At 38.7% G+C, this 22,640-nt stretch overlaps 1 protein-coding gene across 1 annotated transcript in view; it reads right to left on the reverse strand.

Annotated features, from left to right (window-relative positions):
- LOC118498388 (phosphatidylinositol-binding clathrin assembly protein-like) overlaps window positions 1-22,343 on the reverse strand; it is a 53,803-nt gene extending 31,460 nt beyond the window's left edge. Inside the window, exons 1-8 of the mRNA XM_036016342.1 lie at window positions 22,265-22,343; window positions 20,823-20,965; window positions 18,140-18,215; window positions 17,237-17,339; window positions 16,952-17,045; window positions 16,720-16,831; window positions 15,800-15,906; window positions 14,163-14,204 (exon numbers count right to left, since the gene is read on the reverse strand). Of these exons, the coding sequence (XP_035872235.1) occupies window positions 14,163-14,204; window positions 15,800-15,906; window positions 16,720-16,831; window positions 16,952-17,045; window positions 17,237-17,339; window positions 18,140-18,215; window positions 20,823-20,965; window positions 22,265-22,343 (756 nt within the window). The remainder of the gene's footprint in view (window positions 1-14,162; window positions 14,205-15,799; window positions 15,907-16,719; window positions 16,832-16,951; window positions 17,046-17,236; window positions 17,340-18,139; window positions 18,216-20,822; window positions 20,966-22,264) is intronic.
- Window positions 22,344-22,640: the final 297 nt, after the last annotated feature.

Raw genomic sequence — 22,640 nt, forward strand, 5'->3', positions numbered from 1 at the left:
TACCTTCTTCTTTCCTCTTATTATTCTGATTTTAAATTTTGTTTTCTCTCCTGCTACAACTTGTTTCCATTCCTCACTCTTATTATTTCTCCCCTGTCCAGCCTCTCAAAACAAATTTTCTTGTCAGTGGGCATCTCACATTTTTTTCTCACTCTTAAAGTATCCGCATTCTCTCTCCACCTTTTGCAATCTTTCCTCACTGGCTGTGGATAGGTTAGTTGTTGTTGCATTTTTTAAATTTTATCTCTAGATCTTCACTAACTTTGTATTTTAAATCTCAATTTTACTGTCACCCTCTCCTACTTTTTTGTCTCAAATTTTACTTTTGCACTTTCTTAACCTATTTTTTCTTTCTTTATCTTTCACCCTGTCCTGTTTTTCTTTTTACCTTCATCTCAAATTTTTATTTTTCCCTGTCTTAGCCTGGTTTTCATTCCTCACTCTTAGTATCACCTCTCCCTCTATCATCTCATAATCACTTCCCTTTCCTCTAGACATCTCTTAAGCTTTTCTTTCTTTCTTTTTTCCCTCTTATTTTCATTCCACCTATATTAATTTTAGTTCATTTCTGTTTTTATTGCTGTTCAAGTACAGGTGTCTCTATTTTCACCCCACCACAACCCCCTACTCCACCAATCCCCACCTCCCACACTCAAACCTACCCCCTCTGGCTTTCTCCATGTGTCGTTTATGGTCCTTACCCTATTATCCCCCACCCCCTCCTCTCTAGTTACTGTCAGTTTGTTTTTTATTTCAATGTCTCGGGTTATATTTTCCTTGCTTGTTTGTTTTGTTGAGTTCCATGTATAGGTGAGATCATATGGTATTTGTCTTTCAACATCTGGTTTATTTCACTTAGCATAATGCTCTCCAGTTTGTGCTGTGGTAGATCTTTCTCTCCAATTTGGTCCATATTTTTTTTACTATTTATCTTTTTTTTCTTTTTCTTTCTCTCTTACTCCATTTTATTTCCTCTTTAAACCTTTTCCTGTTTAAACAGGAAGTTTCTGTTTAAACTATACTACTATATGCTTCCCTTCTCTTACTCCATCTCATCTTCTACATTTCCTTTTTTATTTATGATGTAATGTAAATTTTACTTTCTCTCTTTGCATTGCTCCAATTTTCTACTCTAATTAGTACCCCACCCTCTATGCTCCCAAAATTACTTTGCATTCAGTAGGTCATCTCATACTCACACTCCTTTCTTATAGTAGTCTCAATCTCTTTACACCCTTATTAATACTGGTTCATTTGCTGCCGACAGTGGGATTGTTGGGGGGAGTTATTTTTACAGGTGTGGGTTTGTTCCCTGGGTTCTGTGGTTTTGTTCTACCAGCATCTACACAACAGCACACAAGGTGTGGTAGGTGAAGTGGAAGTCAGCCAGCTAGAGGGAAGGATCCACCAAAGAATGACTCAACAACAATCAAAACCAAATTACATCCAAAGACCCAACGAAAACAGCATAAAGGGCATCCCAAGAGCATCAACTTCAGGAGATCAAGGAGACTGCACCACTGAATCACACAGGTCTCCTACCATAGAAGTTCACACCACAAAGTCAGGGAGTCAAAACAGATCAATTTAAGAAGCAGAAGCAAACAAGAAAAGGCTCTAAAATAGGAAGACAAAGAAACAACCCCCAATCGAATGGAAAGGAAGAATCCCCAGAAAGAGTGTTAAATGAAATGGAGGCAAGTAAGCTATCAGATACTGAGTTCAAAACAATGGTTATAAGGAAGTTCAAAGATTTAAATGAGAATTACAAACACTACAGGGAAACGACGAGGAACTTACTGCAAACTATATCAGCGTGGAAAAGGACACAGAAACTATTAAATAACAGCCAGGAGGAAATGAAGAATGCAATTTCTGAATTGAAGAACACAGAAGAAGGAATCCAAAGCAAGCTAGATGAAGCAAAGATCAAATCAGCAAGCTGGAGGACAAAGTAGAAAAAAATTTCCAGAAAGGTAAGAAAAGGAAAAAAGACTCAAAAAGAATGAAGAATGAAGAGGGGTTAAGGGAAATGCAGGAAAACATGAAATGTAATAATATCTACATAATAGGGATACCAGAAGGAGAAGAAGAGAGGCAAGGGATAGAAAACCTGTTTCAAAAAAATGATGGAAAACTTGTCTAATTTGAAGAGAACAAGTCACACAAGTCCAGGAAGCATACACAGTCCAAATCAAGATAAACCTAAAGAAGCCCACTTCAAGAAATACCATAATTAAAGAGACAAAATTCAAAGACAAAGAGAGAATCTTAAAGGCAGCATGTGAGCAAAAGGAAGTAACATGCAGGGGAGCTCTGATAAGGTTAGCAGCTGACTTCTCAACAGAAACTCTATAAGCCAGAAGGGAATGGCAAGAAATATTCCAAGTAATGAAAACAAAGGCCTGCAACTAAGACTACTCTACCCAGCAAGGCTCTCATTTAAAATAGAAGGTGGAATAAGGAGTTTCCCAGACAAAAGACGGCTGAAAGACTACACCTCCACCAAACCAGCATTGCAAGACCTGCTAAAGGGAATGCTTTAAGGAGACGAAGAAAAAGAGGGAGAGGGAGAGAACACAGGTACAAAGGGGAAAAATGGCCATGAATAAGTACCTATCAATAATAACCTTAAATAAATGCACCCAACATAGGAGCACCCAAATATATATGAGAAATATTGGAGGACTACAAGAAAGATATAGACAGCAACATGTACAGTAGGGGATTTTAACACCCCACTGTCAACAATGGATAGAGCTTCCCAAAAAAATCAACAAGGATATTGTGGCACTGAACACATTCCAGATCAAATGGCCTTAACTGATATATATAGAACCTTTCACTCCCAAGAAGCAAAATACACATTCTTTTCAACTACACATGGAACATTTTCAGAGAGAGAACACATGATAGGACACAAAACAAACCTCAACAACTTCAAGAAAACTGAAATGATATCAAGCATTTTCTCAGACTACAGGGGCTTGAAACTAGAAACCGGCATCAAGGAAAAATTTCAAAAAGAGTCAAATTCATAGAGACTGAATAGCATGTTATTAAACAATGAATGGGTTAATGATGAGATAAAGGAAGAAATAAAAAAAGTTTCTGGAAGCAAATGAAAATGAACACACAACATCCCAAAGTCTATGGAACACAGCAATGGCAATCCTGAAAAGGAAATTCATAGCAATACAGGCTTACCTAAAAAAGATAGAAACATTTCAAATAAACAACCTAACCCTGCATATACAATAACTAGAGGAACAATAAACAAAGCCAAGAGCGAGTGGAAAAAATGAAAATAATCAAGATCAGAGCAGAAATACATGACATAGAGACTAAAAGAACAATACAAAGGATTAATAAATCCAGGAGCTGGTTCTTTGAAAAGATAAATAAAACTGACAAGTCTTTAATCAGACTCATCAAGAGAAAAAGAGAGGATCCCAATAAACAAAATCAGAAATGAAAGAGGAGAAATTACAACAAATACCACAGAAATATAAAGGGTTGTAAGAAATTACTACAAACAACTATGTGCCAAGAAATTTGAAAACGTGGTTGAAATGAACCATTTCTAGAAACATATAATCTTCCAAACTGAACCAAGAAGAAGCAGAAAGCCTGAACAGACTGGTAACAGCTAGTGAAACTGAAGCAGCAATCAAAAAACTCACAGCACACAAAAGCCCTGGACTGGATGGTTTCATAGAATTTTACCAAACACTTAAGGAAGAGCTAACCCCTATCCTTCTCAAGCAATTCCAAAATATCCAAGAAGACGGAGGACTCCCAAACTCTCTTATGAGGCCAGCATCATCCTAATCCCAAAAACAGACAAAGACACAACAAAGAAAGAAAACTACAGGCCAATATCACAGATGAACATAGATGCAAAAATCCTAAACAAAATATTGGCAAACCACATCCAGCAATATTTAAAAAGATCATACACCATGATCAAGTGGGATTCATCCCAGAGATGCAAGGATAGTACAATATTCATGAATCAATAAACATAATACATCACATAAACAAAAAGAAAGATAAAAACCACATGATCATATCAATAGATGCAGAAATTGCATTTGATAAGGTACAGCAGCAATTTGTGATAAAAACACTCAGGAAACTGGGAGTAGAGGGAAAATACCTCAATATAATAAAGGCCATATGTGAGAAACCTGCAGCCAAAATCATACTCAATGGGCAAAAACTAAAAGCTTTTCCACTAAGATCAGGAACAACACAAGGATGTCCGCTTTCACCATTTCTATTCAACATAATATTGGAAGTTCTAGCTACAGCAATCAGACAAGAAAAAGAAATAAAAGGTACTGGATTAGAAAGGAAGAAGTAAAACATCATTGTTTGCAGATGAAATGATAGTGTATACAGAAAACCCTATAGATTCCACAAAAAAACTATTCAACCAAGTAAGGGAATCTGGCCAAACAACAGGATACAAAGTCATTATTCGGAAATTGATGTCATTTTTGTACACCAACAACAAAATATAGAAAACAGAAATTAGGGAAAAATCCCATTTGCTATAACAACAAAAATGATAAAGTACCTATACATAAACTTAAACAAGGAGGTAAAAGACCTATACTCAGAAAACTACTGAAAACTGAAGAATGAAATTGAGGAAGACACAAATAAATGGAAGCATATACTGTATTCATGGGCCGGAAGAAATAATATCATCAAAATGTCCACATTACCCACAGTAATTGATAGATGCAACACAATTCCTATCAAAATACCAATGACACATTTCACAGACATAGAAAATTTGAAAAATTCATATGGAACCATAAATGACCCCGAAAAGCCTCAGATATTTTGGGAAAGAAGAACAAAGCAGGAGGGATCACAATACCTGACATCACAATGTGTTACAAGGCCACTGTAATCAAAACAGCCTGGTACTGGCATGACAACAGACACATAGATGAATGGAACAGAATAGAGAGCCCAGAAATAAACTCATGTCATTATAGTAAATTAATAATACTTGATGAAGGGGCAGGAGCATAAAATGGAGTAAAAAGAGCCTCTTCAACAAATGGTGTTGGGAGACTTGGACAGCTACATGCAAAAAAATGAAACTCAACCACCAACTTACCCCATAAGAAAAATAAACTCAAAATGGATAAAAGCCTTACATATAAGCTGTGACACTATAAGTCTTAGAGGAGAAATAGGCAGGAAACAGCCATATTTTCATTGATATGTCCCCTAGAGCAAGGGATATAAAGGAAATAATGAACGAATGGAACTTCATCAAAATAAAAGGCTTCTGCATGGCTAAAGAAAACATCAGCAAAATTAAAAGGGAACCAACAGTATAGGGAAGTATATTTGCAAGTGATACCTCAGACAAGGGTTTGATCTCCAAAATATATAAAGATCCCATAGAGTTCCACACCAGGAAGACAAATAATCCAATGAAAAAGTGAGCAAAGGACATGAACAGGACATTCCCCAAGGAGGACACACAGAGGACCCAGAGAATATGAAAGGATGATCAGCATCACTGGCCATCAGAGAAATGTAAATAAAAACCACAATGAGATAGCACCTCACACTGGTGAGAATGGCCATCATTAGCAAATCAACCAACAACAAGTGCTGGTGAGGATGTGGAGAAAGGGGAACCCTAATGCACTGTTGGTGGGAATGCAGACTGGTGCAGCCACTGTGGGAAACAGTATGGAATTTCCTAAAAAAACTAAAAATGGAACCGCCTTTTGACCCAGCAATTCCACTGCTGGGATTATACCCTAAGAATCCTGAAACAACAATCCAAAAGAACCTATGCACTCCAGTGCTCATAGCAGCACAATTTACAACAGCAAAGTGCTGGAAGCAACCTAAGTGCCCATCAGTAAACGAGAGGATCAAAAACCTGGTACATTTACACAATGGAATACTATGCAGCAAAAAGAAAGAAGGAACTCCTACCCTTCATAGTGGCATGGATGAAATTGGAGAGCATTATGCTAAGTGAAATAAGCCAGGTGGTGAAAGAAAAATACCAAATGGTCTCAGCTACAAGGGGAACCTCATCAATGAAACAAACAAGTGAGCAAAATAGAACCAGAGACATGGAAATAAATTTTAAAAATGACAGTGACTAGATAGGTAGAGAGAGATGGGTAATGGGGCAAAGAAGTAGAAAGGTCAAGTCAAGGAACATGTACAAAGGACCCATGGACAAAGACAATGCAGGGGGGAGGAATGAATGTAGGAATTGGGGGTGGGTAAAGTGGGGGAGAGTAATGGGGGAAAAATGGGGACAAGCATAATTGCACAACAATAAAAAAAATTAAAAAACAACAGCAAGGCTCTTAAAATGATCAAAGAAATGCCAAAATATCTATCCTCTTCGGAGAATACATTGGACTTGAAATAATTTATTATTTGTGGTTCCCTTCAAGAATCACAAGATCATAAAATAAATTTAAGTAAAACATTAAGAAAAGGGGGAAAGGTAGAAAAAGAAACTGAGAGCTAGAGGAAAAAAGAGAATCTCACTCATGTTAGCAATCTAATACGGTTTCTGGTCTCAAGAGATTTCCTTGACTACCCTCCATAAAACAGTGCGTACCAACAGTGTCTTTACCCTCACTATGCTTTTTCTTCACTTATTTTTACTGAAATGATAGGTTCCTTTCTTTGTATGTTTTTTTTAACTGTCTCTTGACAATAGAATACAAACTGCACAAAGACAGGGTTTTTTCCCATTTTGTTCACTGATGAATCTTAAGTGCTCGATACATAGTAAATAATATTTGTTGACCAAATGTGGATGCATCTTTTCATTCTCTACTCCCATTACAGATGGACAACATGGGCTTCTGGCATAAGGTCAGTTCCCCATCAGGGTTATAAATTCCACCATCTTTCTCCTGATCCAATCACTTACTCTTCAAGAAAAAAAAATATGGACAAACAGTATACAAGGCACTAGGGATACAGCCATGTGCAAAAACAACCTGTTCCCAGGCTTCATGACCGGAGAAGCTCTAGTCTACAGGTCTAGGGGTGGAGACATACCAAATAATCACATGAAGAAATGTAAAATCAAAGTTGTGAAAAGTACTATGAAAGGGAGGTACTTGATACTCAGTGTTTAAGCAGGGGAGTCTGACCAAGTCAGGGAGGTCAGAGAAGCAAGCTTTCCTGAAGTAAGTAGCAGTTAAGCTGAGAAACAAAGGACATCTCAGGGATAAAGAGGAGAGTAGGAGGGGAATGAGCACTGTAGGCCGGAGAACAACAGGTGCAAAGGCCCCAGGAAGGGCGTGTGGCACAGACCAAGAGTAAAGATGAACTATGTTGCTAGAGCAGAGAGGGCAAAGGGGAATGTGAGTGAGATGAAGCTGGAGAGTAGACAGGGTTTAGGCAATGCAATGATCTTAAATTAAAGGCAACATTGGGAGTTTGGACACTATCTTAAGAATACTGGGTGACCACTGCAGGGCTTTTAGGTGAAGAGTGAAAGGATTGGATCTGTGTTGCAAGCTATCAGATAAGCATTATGATTGCATTGTGTAAAACCACCAGCAGGGGGCAGAATATGTGGAGGCAGACTGGAAAGTGAGAGATGATAGAAGTTAGGGTGATGGTGTTGTGGCAAAGAGAGACAAGAGATGGCCAATGAAATGCCAGTTGGAGGAAGGTTTAATGAAGGAATTGTTTATGGGGCTGTGGGCAGGGCTAAGGGAAGATTCTGAGGGGAATATGGGGGTGCTATTAATGATTACAGTGGCAGCAAAGGTATCAATCAAGAAGGCAACAAACACATGGGCCTGAAAACAGTCAGAGCAGCCTGGATACCACTCAGTGCAGAGGAGTTGCCAGAACAAGGCAGCCAAGCAGAGATGTACTCAGAGGGGGGCAAAAACGTAAGGACAAGACCCTCCCAGGGATGCATGATAACAACACATACCCCCTGAGCTCAGAAGCATTAGAGAAACTGTCCCTTGACAGAGCTCACAGGCCCCTCTGCAGTGGGGAGAGCAGAAAGTCTGAGGCTCAGGGTGAACCTCAAAGGTTTGAACATACAAGATGGACAGGAAGGGACCCCCCAAAACGATCAGGGGACTGACTGCTGATGTCACCAGGGCAAACACACATTTGGCACATGGACCAAGTATTTCTGGTTCATTCCCTCACTCATTCAATAAGTATATAACAAAACAACTAACACAAAAGAAATACGATAAAATAAATATCAATATTTGAACAATATTGATTAGAAACATTCTTTTCCATGTGCTTTCAGACAATTCACTGATAGCTATAAATTTGTGCAAATGCTGCCACCCGAGGTCAGCAGATGTGACTGGCAGAACACTGCGTAGAATTATCGAACATGTGAAATGCACCAAGGTGCTTTACAAGGAAAAAGCAGCTATGAGGTCATAAGACCTCTTCAGTGAAGCACACAGTTACCCTCCACCCACCCAAACCATCAAGCACTGTGGGCAGGGTGGGAAAATGCAACCAGGCACACAACAGGGTGAAACATGAATAGGTCTCTGAATTTGTGTCCCTGGAGTTTTGATGAGGGGTGTGGCCCAGAGACCTGTGTTTGAACCCTTCTAGTGAAAAATAAAAGTACATCGGATTGCAGACAGAGCAGACCCTTCTACGTGAGTCACACCCAACATGAACCACACAGAATGGGCAAAAGGAGAGGGATGGACTCAGCTGCTCCTGGGGGGAGGCTCTGTGAGCCCCAGACAATGTCAATAAAACCAAGGCAGAAAGGATTAGCTGAGGACACCAGGGAGAGTGCCTCATAAAAAAACAAAAGGGGTTGAGTGAGCCTTAAAATGGTGGGCCTACACCTAACAGCAACGACTTACATAAAGTAGAGACTCCTGGAAGCACACGGGGAAACTGGCCAGTATACAGTCACAGAGGAAGACCTTAACACCATTCGAGGGATGTAGCAGCAGATTGGCTGAAAATGCTCTTTGAATCTGTGCATTGTTTTTTTTTTATTATTTTATTTAAATTGTTGTTGCAGTATTGTGCATTGTTTTGAGTAGACCTCTCTCAGAGACCAACTGAGTGGGGCAAAGGTGAAGATGACTTAGTTCCCATCTCTCTAGGCACCCTCCCCTCCCAGAGAGCCTTGCATTTTAGTCCATTCCAGGGTTTCCAGGGCACCCGAGAAAGCTACTGAAAGCCATACATGACAAATTACTTTCTGTACTGGCTGAGGGCCAGAGACCACAGTACTAAGTAAAAAGCTCTTCTAGGGGGGTGGGCAGGGCAGGGAAGAGCATGGTGGGGGGATCTGGACAACTGTAATTGAACAACCTTTAAAAAACCTCTTCTGGCTCTGACAGGAGTGTCTCCGTTAGTTGAACATTATCCTGCAAGGTGTAATATTGCAGGTTCAATTTCCAGTCAGGGCACATGCCTGGGTTGCCAGCCCACTTCCTGGCTGGGGGCCTGAGGGGAGCAAGCAATCAACGGTCTCTAACACATCAGTGTTTGTCTCCCTCTCTTTCTCTATCCTTTCCCCTCTCTCTGTAAATAAATAAAATATATATTTTAAAGTTTTTAGTTAAAAGGAGATGATTTATGGAGGAAGGAATGGGGATCTGCATGAAAGTTTACCAACGAAGACCCTCACTTATCTTCTGCAGACTTTCTGACAGCCATCTACTTTGTTTCTGACTCAGGTGTCCTAGAGACCAGACCTAGGATAAGGAGAGAGGGTGGCCCAATGGGAAACATGGACCTCCCTCTCAGAGCTCCTCCAGTCAAATGTCCCCCTAGAGATCCACTACAGGTGGAGCACTGAAGGAGGTTGAGCCCAGGTCAGTTAATGCTTGCCTGTGCCCCCATAATGGCTGAGCTGTGGTTCTCAGCAAAGAAACCCTTTCCACCTGCCTTAAGGGACTGAGTTCATTGTGGAGAAAAATAAGAGAACTACATTTTGGGAGATATCCAATCATGTTTTTGTAGTCTTTGTTCTGTCTTTTTGAGGAACTCAAGGGCTCAGACTGTGTCTCATTCATTACAGCAGCTTCCTCCTGGTAGGGGTAAAACATGTTTGAATGAATGTTGACTGAAATGCACTGGTTATGGTGCCTTTGGGCAATGCAATTCCATCTTGTCCCCTACTAACTCAGATATTCTCATTGTCTCTCTGCTTGGTTATCTGACTTCTCATTCAGGAAGTCATGCATTGATTTATCCAACAGTGGTTCCCATTGTGGACTGCTCTGTGGGGTTCAACGTCTATGCACAAGTCCCTCATCTGTACTTGAGGAATGCTTCTGCTGATACCTGAGAGGTGTATATATTTATGAAAAGACATCAGGCAGAAACTTCCTCCTTCTCTGCAACTGCACCTAATATTTATTTGTATTTGTAACCATCCTCTACTCTTTGCCTCCTCTATCCTCTTATTTGAGGCCACTGCTTCCACTTGTGTTCTGGATCCAATATCCTCTCATTCCCTAGGGGAACTCAATCTAGTACCTCTCTCTTCACAGGCTTCTCCCCATATACATGACTACCACCTAAGCCAGGCTCTGTCTGAATAGTGTACATTCCTCCAGTCACCACTAAGGCAGGTGTGCCACACCAGGATCAGGGACCTGATTGGATAAAGAATAAAGGCCCTAATTTATGAAATGGGGAGATCTGCAGGGATGGCCTGAAAGTCCTGAGTCTCCAAATTCCCTAGAAACCTCTGAGCCTGAAGAAGTGTCCTTCCCCACCACTTTGTTGGAGATGATGCCCCACAAGTTATACACTCCATCAGGATCTGCCCCTATTCCCCTCCTGGTCTCTAGGACTCTTAACTACAGTTAAGTCACAGCAGAGCCCAGGTAGGGACATGCCTCTGAAACAGCCTCCAGCTGCCCTCCAGGATTAATAGTAAATAAAAAACAAGATTACCCCCTAGGATGATGGAAGAACTTAGCGGCAATCTTAAAGATAAAAAGGATGCAGGGATGATAATCCCCATGATCTCCATGTAATTCACCAATATGGCCCCCAAAGTAGTCTGGCCCTGGAGAATGACAAACTACAGCACACTCAATCAAGTAGTAATTCAGTTGCAGCCATGGTGCCAGCCACCCAGTTTCTTTGGTAGAGATGAGTTAACACAGTCTCAGGTATGTTAGTCTCAGGTATGGTAGCTAGAAGTTTGGTAAATGTTTTACTTTCCATTGTTATCAAAAGCATGGGTCAGAAAAAGTTGGTAGGCACATGGAATAAACAACAGTATACATTTACAGTTTTGACCTAATCCTCTGTCATAATATGGTCAGAAGACGTCTAGACCATTTAGTTAACCCCCAGAAAGTCACATGGATCCACTTGTATCCCTGACATCATGCTGACTGAATCAGATGAGCAAGAAGTGGCCAGAACAGTAGAGATCTTGGAAAGCTACATATGCTCCAGAGGATAGTTGATAAAGATTCAGGAGACTTCTACATCACTAAAATGTGTAAGGTTTCAGTGGCCAGGGGTCTATCAGGAAATCCTGCCCGAAACATAAAGTACTGCATGGAGCACCTTCCACCATTTAAAAGGAAACACAACACCTGGTAGGCCTCTTTGGGTTCTGGACACAACATGTTCCCACACCAGGGAAGACTGCTTTGGTCCATAGCTGAGGTGATCTAAAATCCTGCCACATTTGGGGCCCAGAGCAATAAAAGTCTCTGTACAGATTCTGGCTTGTCTAGCCGTATGGTACAGCTGGAATGGAGCTCAGGCAGGTCAAGAGGCCACAAGCAGGCTGCATGAACAGGTCGCCAGACCCTTGTTTCATCCCCACCTGCTGCATTTCCACCTGTACCTCACATCTACACCCACTGCCATGTGAGGGATTCCTCCTGACCTGCTTCTAGGGAAGGAAAAAACCTGAGTTCATTTGATTTCTACATCACTGCCATGAGACAGACAATACTATTACACCAATTTTGCAGTTGCAGAAATGAGGCATAGAGAATGGAATGAGTTGTTTGAGATTACACACCTGAAAGGTGGACAACACAGCCTCAAACCTAAGTTCATTATTCCAAATATTCTGCTGTTTCCACTGATCAGTTTTGTGCACTTAAAAAGCATGGTCTAGTTGTTATACTTGTACTATGAGTCACCATTTAGCACTCCAAAAGAAACAGCCTCTTCATAAGACCAACAGCTCACAGACCTATTCAGAAGACATAAGTTTATGTGTATATAACAGCACTTTTCAACCAGTATACCGTAAGAATTTTTAAAACATGCAATACCTGTTTAGTCAGCGGCACTGACCTCTTTTTCCCTAGACTATCAAATAAAAAAAAAGACAACGGCCAATACAACAACAGCCTTCCAGCATGAATGGATCAAAAATATACCTATTTTTTGGTCAGATAGGCAAAGATATTTTTTTTTGGTGTGCCACAGAATTTTACTCATTAGTTTATGTGTGCCATGAGATGAAAAATGTTGAAATCGCTGGTATATACATATATTATTCATGTGGAAATGAAAATACACATATAAGACTTCCAGCCAAGATGGAGGTGTAGATAGATACACTGTGCCTCCTCACAAACAAAAGAACAACAACAAATTTAAAAACAAACAAAAACAACAACAACCAGAGCTGCCAGAAAATCAAACTGTATAGAAGTCTGAAAACCAAGGACTTAAAGAATAAATATTCATCCAGACCAGTAGGAGGGGTGGAGATGGGCAGCTGGGAGGAGAGGACTTGTGGCAAGGTGGTGGCTGGAGGACTGGGGTGGGCAAGGCAAGTATCTCATGGACCAGGTGAGGCGGTGGCTGGTGGACTGGGCAGTCACACATTTGTGTGTGTATAAACCAGTAGGAACAACTGGAGAACAAGACTGCACAACCCAGGGTTCCAGCACAGAGAAACAAAGCCTCAAGGCCTCTTACTGAAAAAACCATGTGGGGGTTGTGGTGGTGGCAGAAATGCCCAGACTCACAGAAGAGCTTGTTGGGGAAACCCACAGGGTCCCAGAACATACACAAACCCACCCACCTGGGAATCAGCACCAAAAGAGCCCAATTTGCTTATGGGTAGTGAGGGAAGTAACTGAAAGTGGGGAGAGAGCCCAGCCAGCAGCACTGTTCCCTTTCGGACCCCTCCCTCACATACAGTGCCACAATGTAGCCAAGTAGGTTGCCCCATCTTGGTGAATACTTAAAGCTTTGCCCCTTACTATGAAACAGGCACACTGAGACAAAAAAAAAATGGTCCAAATGAAAAAACAGATCAAAGCTCCAGAAAAAATACAACTAAGCGACAATGAGATAGCCAACTTATCAGATGCACAATTCAAAACACTGGTAATTGGGATACTCACAGAGTTGGTTGAGTGTGGTTGCAAAATAGAGGAAACAGTAAAGGCTATGAAAAGTGAAGTAAAGGAAAATGTACAGGGAATCAATAGTGACGGGAAGTAACCTGGGACTCAAATCAACAGTTTGGACCGGAAGGAAGAAATAAACATTTGCCCAGAACAGAATGAAGAAACAAGAATTCAAAAAATATGAGGAGAGGCTTAGGAACCTCTGGGACAACTTCAAACATTCCAACATCCAAATCATAGGAGTGCCAGAGAAGAAGAGGAAGAGCAAGAAATTGAAAAGTTATTTGAAAAAATAATAGAGAACTTCCCCAATCTCACAAAGGAAATAGACTTTGGGGAGTACAGAGCAGAGAGGGATAAAGGGGGAAAATCGGACAACTATAATAGCATAACAATAAAATATATTTAGCCCTGGCTGGTATGGTTCAGTGGATTGAGTGCTGGCCTGCAAACCAAAGGGTGGCCTGTTTGATTCCCGGTCGGGGCACATGCCTGGGTGGCAGGCCAGGTCCCCAGTAGGGGCTGTGTGAGAGGCAACCACACATTGATGTTTCTCTCCCTCTCTTTTTCCTTCCCTTCCTTTCTCTCTAATAATAAATAAATAAAATCTTTTAAAAATTTTTTAATAAAAGTAAAATATATTAAAACGTTAAAAACTAAAAAAAATAAATACACATAAGTATATGGCAAAGGATGGATTCTCAGATTATTAATATAATAAACACACAAATATAAAGATAGAAAGGTCATTTAAATACATAGGAGAGATACACTGACCTGAGTAATATATGGAATGTTGTTTTGGTCAATTCCAACTTCCTGAATTCACAACAGGGTGGGTGGAAGCACAGTTATAGCAGAGCATGGCAACAAAGAAAGTAACTGTGAAACCAATGTATCCACAAAAGAGAAAAAGCCCCAAAAGCAGGAATGCGTTGCTAGGCTGGTCCCTATCTACTTTGGCTGGCCAAAGAGTTCATTTAGTTTTTTTCTGAAATATGACTCTAGTAGCACTTAGTTGTATTTAACTTCATTTGAAACAATTTTGTTAAGAGTGTATTGTGACAGCTGTCATACCACCTTGCATTTAAAAACAGTTTATCAGATTGGTGAGTTTTTGCCCTGACTGGTATAGCTCAGTGGATTGAGTGCCAGTCTGAGAACCAAAGGGTCACTGGTTTGATTCCCTATCTAGGGTACATGCCTGGGTTGCAAGCCTGGTCCCCGGAAGGGGGCATGCGAGAGGCAACCACACATTGATGTTTCTCTCCTTGTCTTTCTCCCTCCCTGTCTTTCTCCCTCCCTTCCCCTCTCTAAAAATAAATAAATAAAATATTTTTTAATTGGTTAATTTTTGTGTAGTCATTTTAGTATTTAAGATAAAAAAATAAGCAACATTTTCAGCATATTATGTTTTACTGTTTAAGAAAGGTAAAAACATAACTGAAACACAAAAAAAGATTTGTGCAGTGTATGGAGAAGGTGCTGTGACTGACTGAACATGTCAAAGTGTTTTATGAAGGTTCATGCTCGAGATTTCTCTCTGGACAATGGATGCTCCATGGTCAGGTAGACCAGTTGAAATTGATAGCGATCAAATAGAGACATTAATTGAGAACAATCAATGCTATGCCATGTGGGAGATAGCTGACATACTCAAAGTAGCCAAAGCAATAAAATTATTGGTGAAAATGAAAAAAAAAAGTCTCTTATTTTATGGAAAAAACTAAACAGACTTTTTGGCCAACCTAACAGATCAAGAAAAACATCAGGCTAAATAAAGAAGCCCTTGTACACTTAAGCACAACCTTATACTTGTCCTAAGGATAAAACTATAAAGCAAAAGACTTGTCAGATATTAAGTCTTTGCTGTCTGGATATCATACAAATGTGTTCTAATTTTTAATGAGTCAGAGTTAGCTATTATTCATATTGTTCTCCCATAGGTAACATGTCTTTCTTCCCCCTGTTTTCAGAAGTTCTACTATTGGTTGCATAGGTGTGGTTCTCTTTGTATTTATCCTGCTTGGGTTCTTCTAAGTATCAGGGTAGATATGGGGCTCATGTTATGTGTTTCTTTCTCTCATTGACCACAGATCTGTTCTACCTGGAAAGATATCATATATATTTTGTCCCAGTCTTAGAGTTGTTTCTGCTGACAGGGTGAGCTTATCATTAGTTATCATCATGGCTGCAAACAGAATCCTTGTCAAATTGCTTTTGTGCGTAAGTGCATTGAAAAGTGCATTTGAGGTACTTAATTTTAGTTTTTAGTTTTACTGTTTACAGAATAATTTAAACTACTACCAATTTCTGTGTGTTTCCATGGTGGTAGTGGTAGGGGGAATAGTTATACTGGATATTAAGCTACTACACAAAACAGAAAAGCCTGGGATAGAAATAGAGTTGTATACCTCTGCAACTTTCAGAAACTGTGCCAGTTTGGTTGTTCTGTCAAGGAATTTGATGTAAATATCCAAACTTGCCTCACATTGGCTCTTTCTCATGTCAAAAAACTTGCCTAAAAAGAAAAAAAAATATTATCATGTAGAAGCCAATAACTTAGCAATTTTCAAGTTTCACTCCATTTTGATGATTCTGTTTTAAGCTGCTTCTGGAGGTTATTTTAACTTGTTCCAAATAATTATAGTTTTAATCCAGCTATTTTGTTTTAAAAAGCAACAATACTACCCAATTTATATATTTAACAGATTTTTATGGAGTAACTACTGTATGCCAAATACTAGTGCTAGAAATACATCTAAAATTTAATGGCATACAGAGATTGTTTGGATAGTTTAGTATCAATTTCTGTAACTTCTAGTCTGTAATCTTTTTGAAAACTCTGAAGCTCTCTGCGGAAAGGGGCTGTGTTTCCTACTCTTTTATAACTCTACAAATGGACAGGTATGTATTCTTCAGTATACAAAAAATATCTCAAGTTCTCATCAATGAAGTCTGGAGAACTGTAACTATGAAATGAATCTTTCATGAGGGCAAAACAATGACTGATAATTCCTGAAAGGCCTATGAAATACATGCTTCTATATAATCAATAACAATTACTTATGTTATAGGCTATATTTTCTTAGAAAAAATTGAACTGTATTTTGACCTTGGTGGAGTGGGCCTTAATGACTAACGCATAAATATGGCAATCTATATTGATTCCCTGGTAAATTTCCCAGAAATATGTTACCACTTATGACCTTGCAAATATCTCCTATTTTTAACCTAAAACAAATATGAATCTAAATATAGACATAAAAGATTTTTACAAATAAATTGTTTTTACCAGTTTTTTAAAGTATGTAATGTTTATTCTTTAGCCTACCTAGCAGATTAATGATTCCCTCATTGTAAGCTGCAAAGAGGCAAACAGAATCCTTAAAGAGGAGCATGAAAGCAGCATGTATTATACCATTAGTCAGTTCATCAGGATTTGCCTGAAAGTTAAGTAAAAGAGTAGTCAGTTACCAGTACATTTTCACAAAATTTCTTCCCCCACCTATAGTTAAATAATGCCATTTACCAAAGTTTTAAAAAAGGATTTATAAAGCTCTTACCTTAAAATTAAGAAGAGCATCAAATTGAATTTGAATTATTTGAAGTGTGTTGAGCAGCTCTTTAGTATTCATAGTTCTCATCATACCATCCATCCTGCAAAAGATCAAAGAAATTTATAACATCAATAATTAAGAGTTTGAGAAGCACTGTGAAATCAGCCTGTTGAAATACAGCTGTGAAAGAAAATTTTTTTAAAGAAATCATCTACATTTTTGACAAACTACATATCATTGCACATATGTATTTCAGTATTTCTTGATTACACATGAATAATATTTACTAACCCTCTCTTGGTTTTGGTGATGTCAGATGCAATCAGTCTATATGCGAGTGACTTTTCATTCAAGTACCTGCTATACTGTCTGATGAAAGTTGACATAGTAGGGCCTAAAAATAAAATATTTAAATTATTTTTAATAAACCAATATTAACCATTTGCAATATATGTCAATAAATGCAAAGACTTTTCACTCCACATTTACCCATATATCTCAACAATATCTTTGAAGCACAAAAGCTAGAATGGCCTTCATTAATCATCTAGTCCTACATTCCTCAAACTTTCTATTAAGTATTATTTTTTACTTCCTAAAAGCCTTGATATCACCTCATGATATGGTGTTGATGGTGACATTTCTGAACAGAGAAAATAATTAAACTTAATCAACTTCTTTCACATTTCTATAAAAACTATTGTAAATTCTTAGCATTTCCCTAAAGCTCCCCATTTCATTGTAGTCATCCCTCCCTCACTCTCCCTCTGTGCAGCAAATGACCTTGACTCCTACTTCATAAGGAAAATGGAGGAAAAAAGGCCATGAGGGAAACTCAACTTCCAAACAAACCTTGATTCATTTACTAAATTTATTTATTCACTCAACAATTGTTCAGTGCCTACCAAGGCAGGTAGTGTTCTAGATGCTGGAAGTTCAGCAGTAAACAAAATAGATAAAAATCCCTGCTCTCATGAAGCTGACAGATAAGCAAAAGAAAAGAAACACACAGAGATGGTTAGTCAATGAGAAGTGGAAAGAATAAAACTGAGGCAGAGAAATTATCTACCATCATAAAAGGTACAACACACCACACCTTTTATAATTTGAAACCATTTTTAAAAACCAGGCATGATTTTCAGAGCTTTTCCCTCCTTGCCACATAGGAATATTTCCATCAAAGAATCATCTTACCTTCTGTGACACTGTTATCCAGGAAGTTTTGTAAAGTGAACAGAGAGTCTCTAGATGCAAGATGTTTGATAAAACGCTGTCAAACAAATGTGCCACATACAAGAATTAGTTTCTTCCCACAAGCAAGAGGTCACTAATGATTTTGTCATTGTGAAAGAATCCTTAACACAATTCTATCATACAGGTACTTCACAAGCACTGATTAAGGTGAGTGTGGTCCTATCCTGGGCTACACAGCATGAGGACCTGCAGCATTGTCTCCTGTTTATATACCTCCCAAGTAAGTAAGGGGTTAAACATCAAAGTTCGTGTGTATACACACCCTTTTCTCCCAAGACTTCTATCTAGCCATCCGTCCTTTTTGATTTTGAGAACATTTAACTAATTACAGAATTATTCTAATTCATAGTACATTACTTGATAATTTAATTTACAGAAAAAAATTCAAAATATATACAACTGTGTACTACACTCCCCTACCCAGAAATGACAACTGCTAACTTTTTGACAAATCTGTTTCAAGTCTGTTTTAAAATAAGAGGGTTAAAGTATTAGAGATAAGGATAAAGTTAGAGATAAAGTTAGAGATAAAATGCCCTTAGCCTCATCCCTAAGTTCCATTTCTTTAGCCCCATCCCTAAGTTCCATTTCTTTCTCCTACCTGGAATAGACCTGTATTGTAATTGTAATATGCTATCTTTAGTCTATTTTCTTTATAGCTTCATATATATTTGTTCTATGGAAAAATATTAAATGCACTTTTAAATTTCATATAAATGATACCATACTCTATCATTTTACAATTTGTTGCCTCTATCAGCATTGTTTTTTTTGAGTACTAGCCTTGTTGGTATACATCCCATTTAATACAATGTAGTATTTCATTGTATGAACACACCTCATTTTAGTTATCTGTTCCCTACTTATTAAAATTTAGGCGATTTCTACTTTCTAAATATTATAAACATGCTATGAGTACTGGATTTGCTGGGTTACTAGGCTGGGCATTTTCAGTTTTACTAAACATCTCTCAATGCTCTCCTTTAGCAGTGATAAACTGCTGCAACTAATATTTGTATGTCATCCAACAGTAAATCAGTTACCATTTCCTCAAGATCTTTGTAACTCTTGACACTGCCATGCATTTTAAATTTTGCTCATTTGAGCATGTACTCTGACAGCTATCAGTCATTCTGGTTTCCCTTTCCATGAATTGTCTGTTCACTTTTTTGTTCATTATTCTATTATACTGCTGTTTTGTTTCTTCTTTTTTTAACCCTCACCAGAGGATACATTTTTTTTAAAATCAGTTTTTAGAGAGAGAGAGGAAGGGAAAAGGAGAGAGACAGGTCAAGAGTGATTGGTTGCCTACCATATGCACCCTAACCGGGGATCGAACCTGAAACCTTTCGGTGTATGGAACAATGCTCCAACCATTGGAACAACCCAGCCAGGGCTGCCCTTTTCTTACTGATAATATATTCTAAATATTAATCTTTTGTCTGTAATATATAAAATCTTATTCCAACTTTATAGTATCTTCCCTACTAAAATGTCATAAGCATATTCTCCTACATTTTCTTCAATTTTAAAACTTAGGTTTTGCACTTATAGATATTTCATTCATGTGGAATTTATTTTTGTATATGAAGTAAGATAAAGATCTCATTCTATTTTTTCCAAAGGGATGTTACTTGTACCTTATGGTACAAGTAAAAGGCTTTATTTTAAAAGGCTTTATTTTAAATTAAAAAAAAAGATGTCTCAATGAAATGTACTTAATAAAAACTTTTTCTTTAAAAAGGTAAAAAAATAAATAAATTCCATACTTACCCCCATGTTTTTAGTGCCACCAAGCTCCCACATAAGTACAGTTCTACTTCTGATCTCTCTACTGTGTTGCATTTATACAAAAGTTCTATCTTTACCAATACTATGCTATGTAGTTACTACCGCTTTATAAGTTTCAAAATCCGGTAAATTTCCAAATCCTAATTTTTTAAAGATTTTATTTATTTAGTTTTAGACAGAGTAAGGGATAGAGAAAGACAGGGAGAGAAACACCAATGTGTGGTTGCCTCTCTCACATACCCTACTGGGGACCTGGCCTGCAACCCAGGCATGTGCCCTGATTGAGAATCAAACCGGTGACCCCTTGGGTCACAGGTCAGCACTCAATCCACTGATCCACACGAGCCAGGGCTCAAATCCTAATTTTTAATGCAAAGTTTAATGAGATAAAATATTAATTTGAAGTAGAAAACAGTAAGTAATTTAATGTTATAGAACATTTCAGCTGTTCAATAAAATATAAAAAGTGTATGTGGGAAGAGGTGGACAGGTGATAATGTAATACACTCAGGTATCTAGTTTCTTGTGGTAAAATAAAGCAGCTATATAGCAACACATTTTGGGGGGCTTTCCCTTTTGGTCTAAATCATCTAAAGGATTAAGTGAAATATCCAACCTATTGTCCACTTTATTATCCATTGGCTAAAATAGTATACCTTAAATACTGCTTACAAAGATATATTCATATGCAAAATGAAAAATCATTTAATACCTACCACTCCTCACTTGTCTTATTTGTCACAATTGAAAATAAAATGTGGTAAGCCTTTGTCAAACCAAGAACATTTTTGCAGTTGTAAAAGACAACCATTTCTATACCCACCATGCTCACCTCATTTCCATGCACCATAAGGTGATGCACAGTAACCAGGGCTTTGAACACCACCACCCAGCTGCTGCTCCTTGTTTTCTCAGAAAGAACATCAGCCAGGTGTTCAACACTCTTATTTGTTTCATTTATGTACTGTATTAGATCTAAATTAAAGAAAATGACAAGTATTAAAATGTAGACTGATAAATAATTTTTTAAATTATAATTGGTAACTTTAAAGACAGATGCAATAAAATCTCAGAGTAATGACAAAGGGAATAATCTAAACATTTTCTTCATTACAAGCATTACAATTTATAATGACACATTACACAATATTTAATGCCTAGGCACCCTATAGTTCTGTATACTTGATGAGGGTAGGGACTGTGCTCATTTTGGTCACCACTGTTCCCCCAAGATGCAGCACAGTAGTTGGTACATAACAGGTTATGGTAAATACTTGTTAAATGAATAGGACTCAAGAAGGTAACATAGCCAAGGACATACAAGTAGTTAAGTGGAAGTGGCAAAGATTTTAAATTACTGTAATACATGCACATTGTCATGATGATAAGAAGCTAAAATTTCAGAAGGCAAATATATATTAAGTCAACGGAGTTTTAAAGTAAAATGCCAAGATGTGATGAAAAGACTGAGTCAGCTATGAAGGTTTCAATAGCAGTAGGATTTAGGTATATTGCCAACAGCACATACTATTTAAATAAGTCCTTGTTTACAGTGAGCCTAAACAATGGGGAGTGGGGAGATCCTGGAGGCTATTCTGTCTTTGAGCAAAAGGTAACCTTAAGAATCAAAATACTTCTCCCTGGAGCCATACACAGAAAAAAAAATGTTGCAAGGAACACTTTAAAGCGGGGGTGTTCAACCTGTAGCCTATGGACTACATGTGGCTCAGGATGGCTGTGAATGTGGCACAACACAAAATTGTAAATTTATTTAAAACATTATGAGATTCTTTTGTGATTCTGTGTCACAATGTATTTAATGTATGGCCCAAGATAATGCTTCTTCTTCTACTATGGCCCAGAGACGCCAAAAGGTTGCATATTCATGAACCTTAGGTTAAGGACTACCTATGGGAAGATCTACTTGATAGGCTTTCCTTCATTTTAAAAGACTTTCTAATGTCATGACTTATAAAGAAGCCTGGGGTGGACTATGTTAATGGAAACCTTTCTCAGAAACCTGGGGTGTTATTTGATCACCTCTTCTGTACTAAGTTATTTGAAAATTATAGTTTGGAGTTAAAAAGCCCAGCAGTTCTCTTCTAGGTGCAATAAAAATTTACTAGAAGTGAGAACCCAATATCACTGGTGTAGTAGCTATGCGGAATATGGAGAGGAAGGCTGAGGAGGGGGAGGGGAGTGAGGTCCCACCATTAGAGGTACTTAGAGCAAGCTAGCCATCTGTGAGCCGCCTGCACTAGACCTCCTACTTACCAGTTAGGTGTTTCGGTTCAGGCTCCATGAACTCATCCGTGGTGGCCCCGAGGGCAGCCTTGGACACAGATGACCCCATCTGAGCTTCGCGGTGGTAGACTGCTAGCCACGAGGGTGATGGCTCAAGAGTCTGGCCCCGCCCCTTCCGGACCCACTGACTAAGTAACGGAACAGCACCCCTAGTGATTGATGAGGCACCTGAGGTGGCTGAGGAAAGGACTGGCCGGGCATGTAGTTTTCACCAAATGACTTTTTTGTGGAGGTTGATGCAGACCTGCAACAGCGTGAGGTGGTATTTTAAGTCTGAGGTGCTGCGGTACTGCAAGAAAGGTGGGAAAATGGCTACGGGTCCCAGAAAAAGTTCTGAAGACAGGAT

Source organism: Phyllostomus discolor, chromosome X (assembly GCF_004126475.2).
Source record: "Phyllostomus discolor isolate MPI-MPIP mPhyDis1 chromosome X, mPhyDis1.pri.v3, whole genome shotgun sequence".
NCBI classification, from domain to species: Eukaryota; Metazoa; Chordata; class Mammalia; order Chiroptera; family Phyllostomidae; genus Phyllostomus; species Phyllostomus discolor.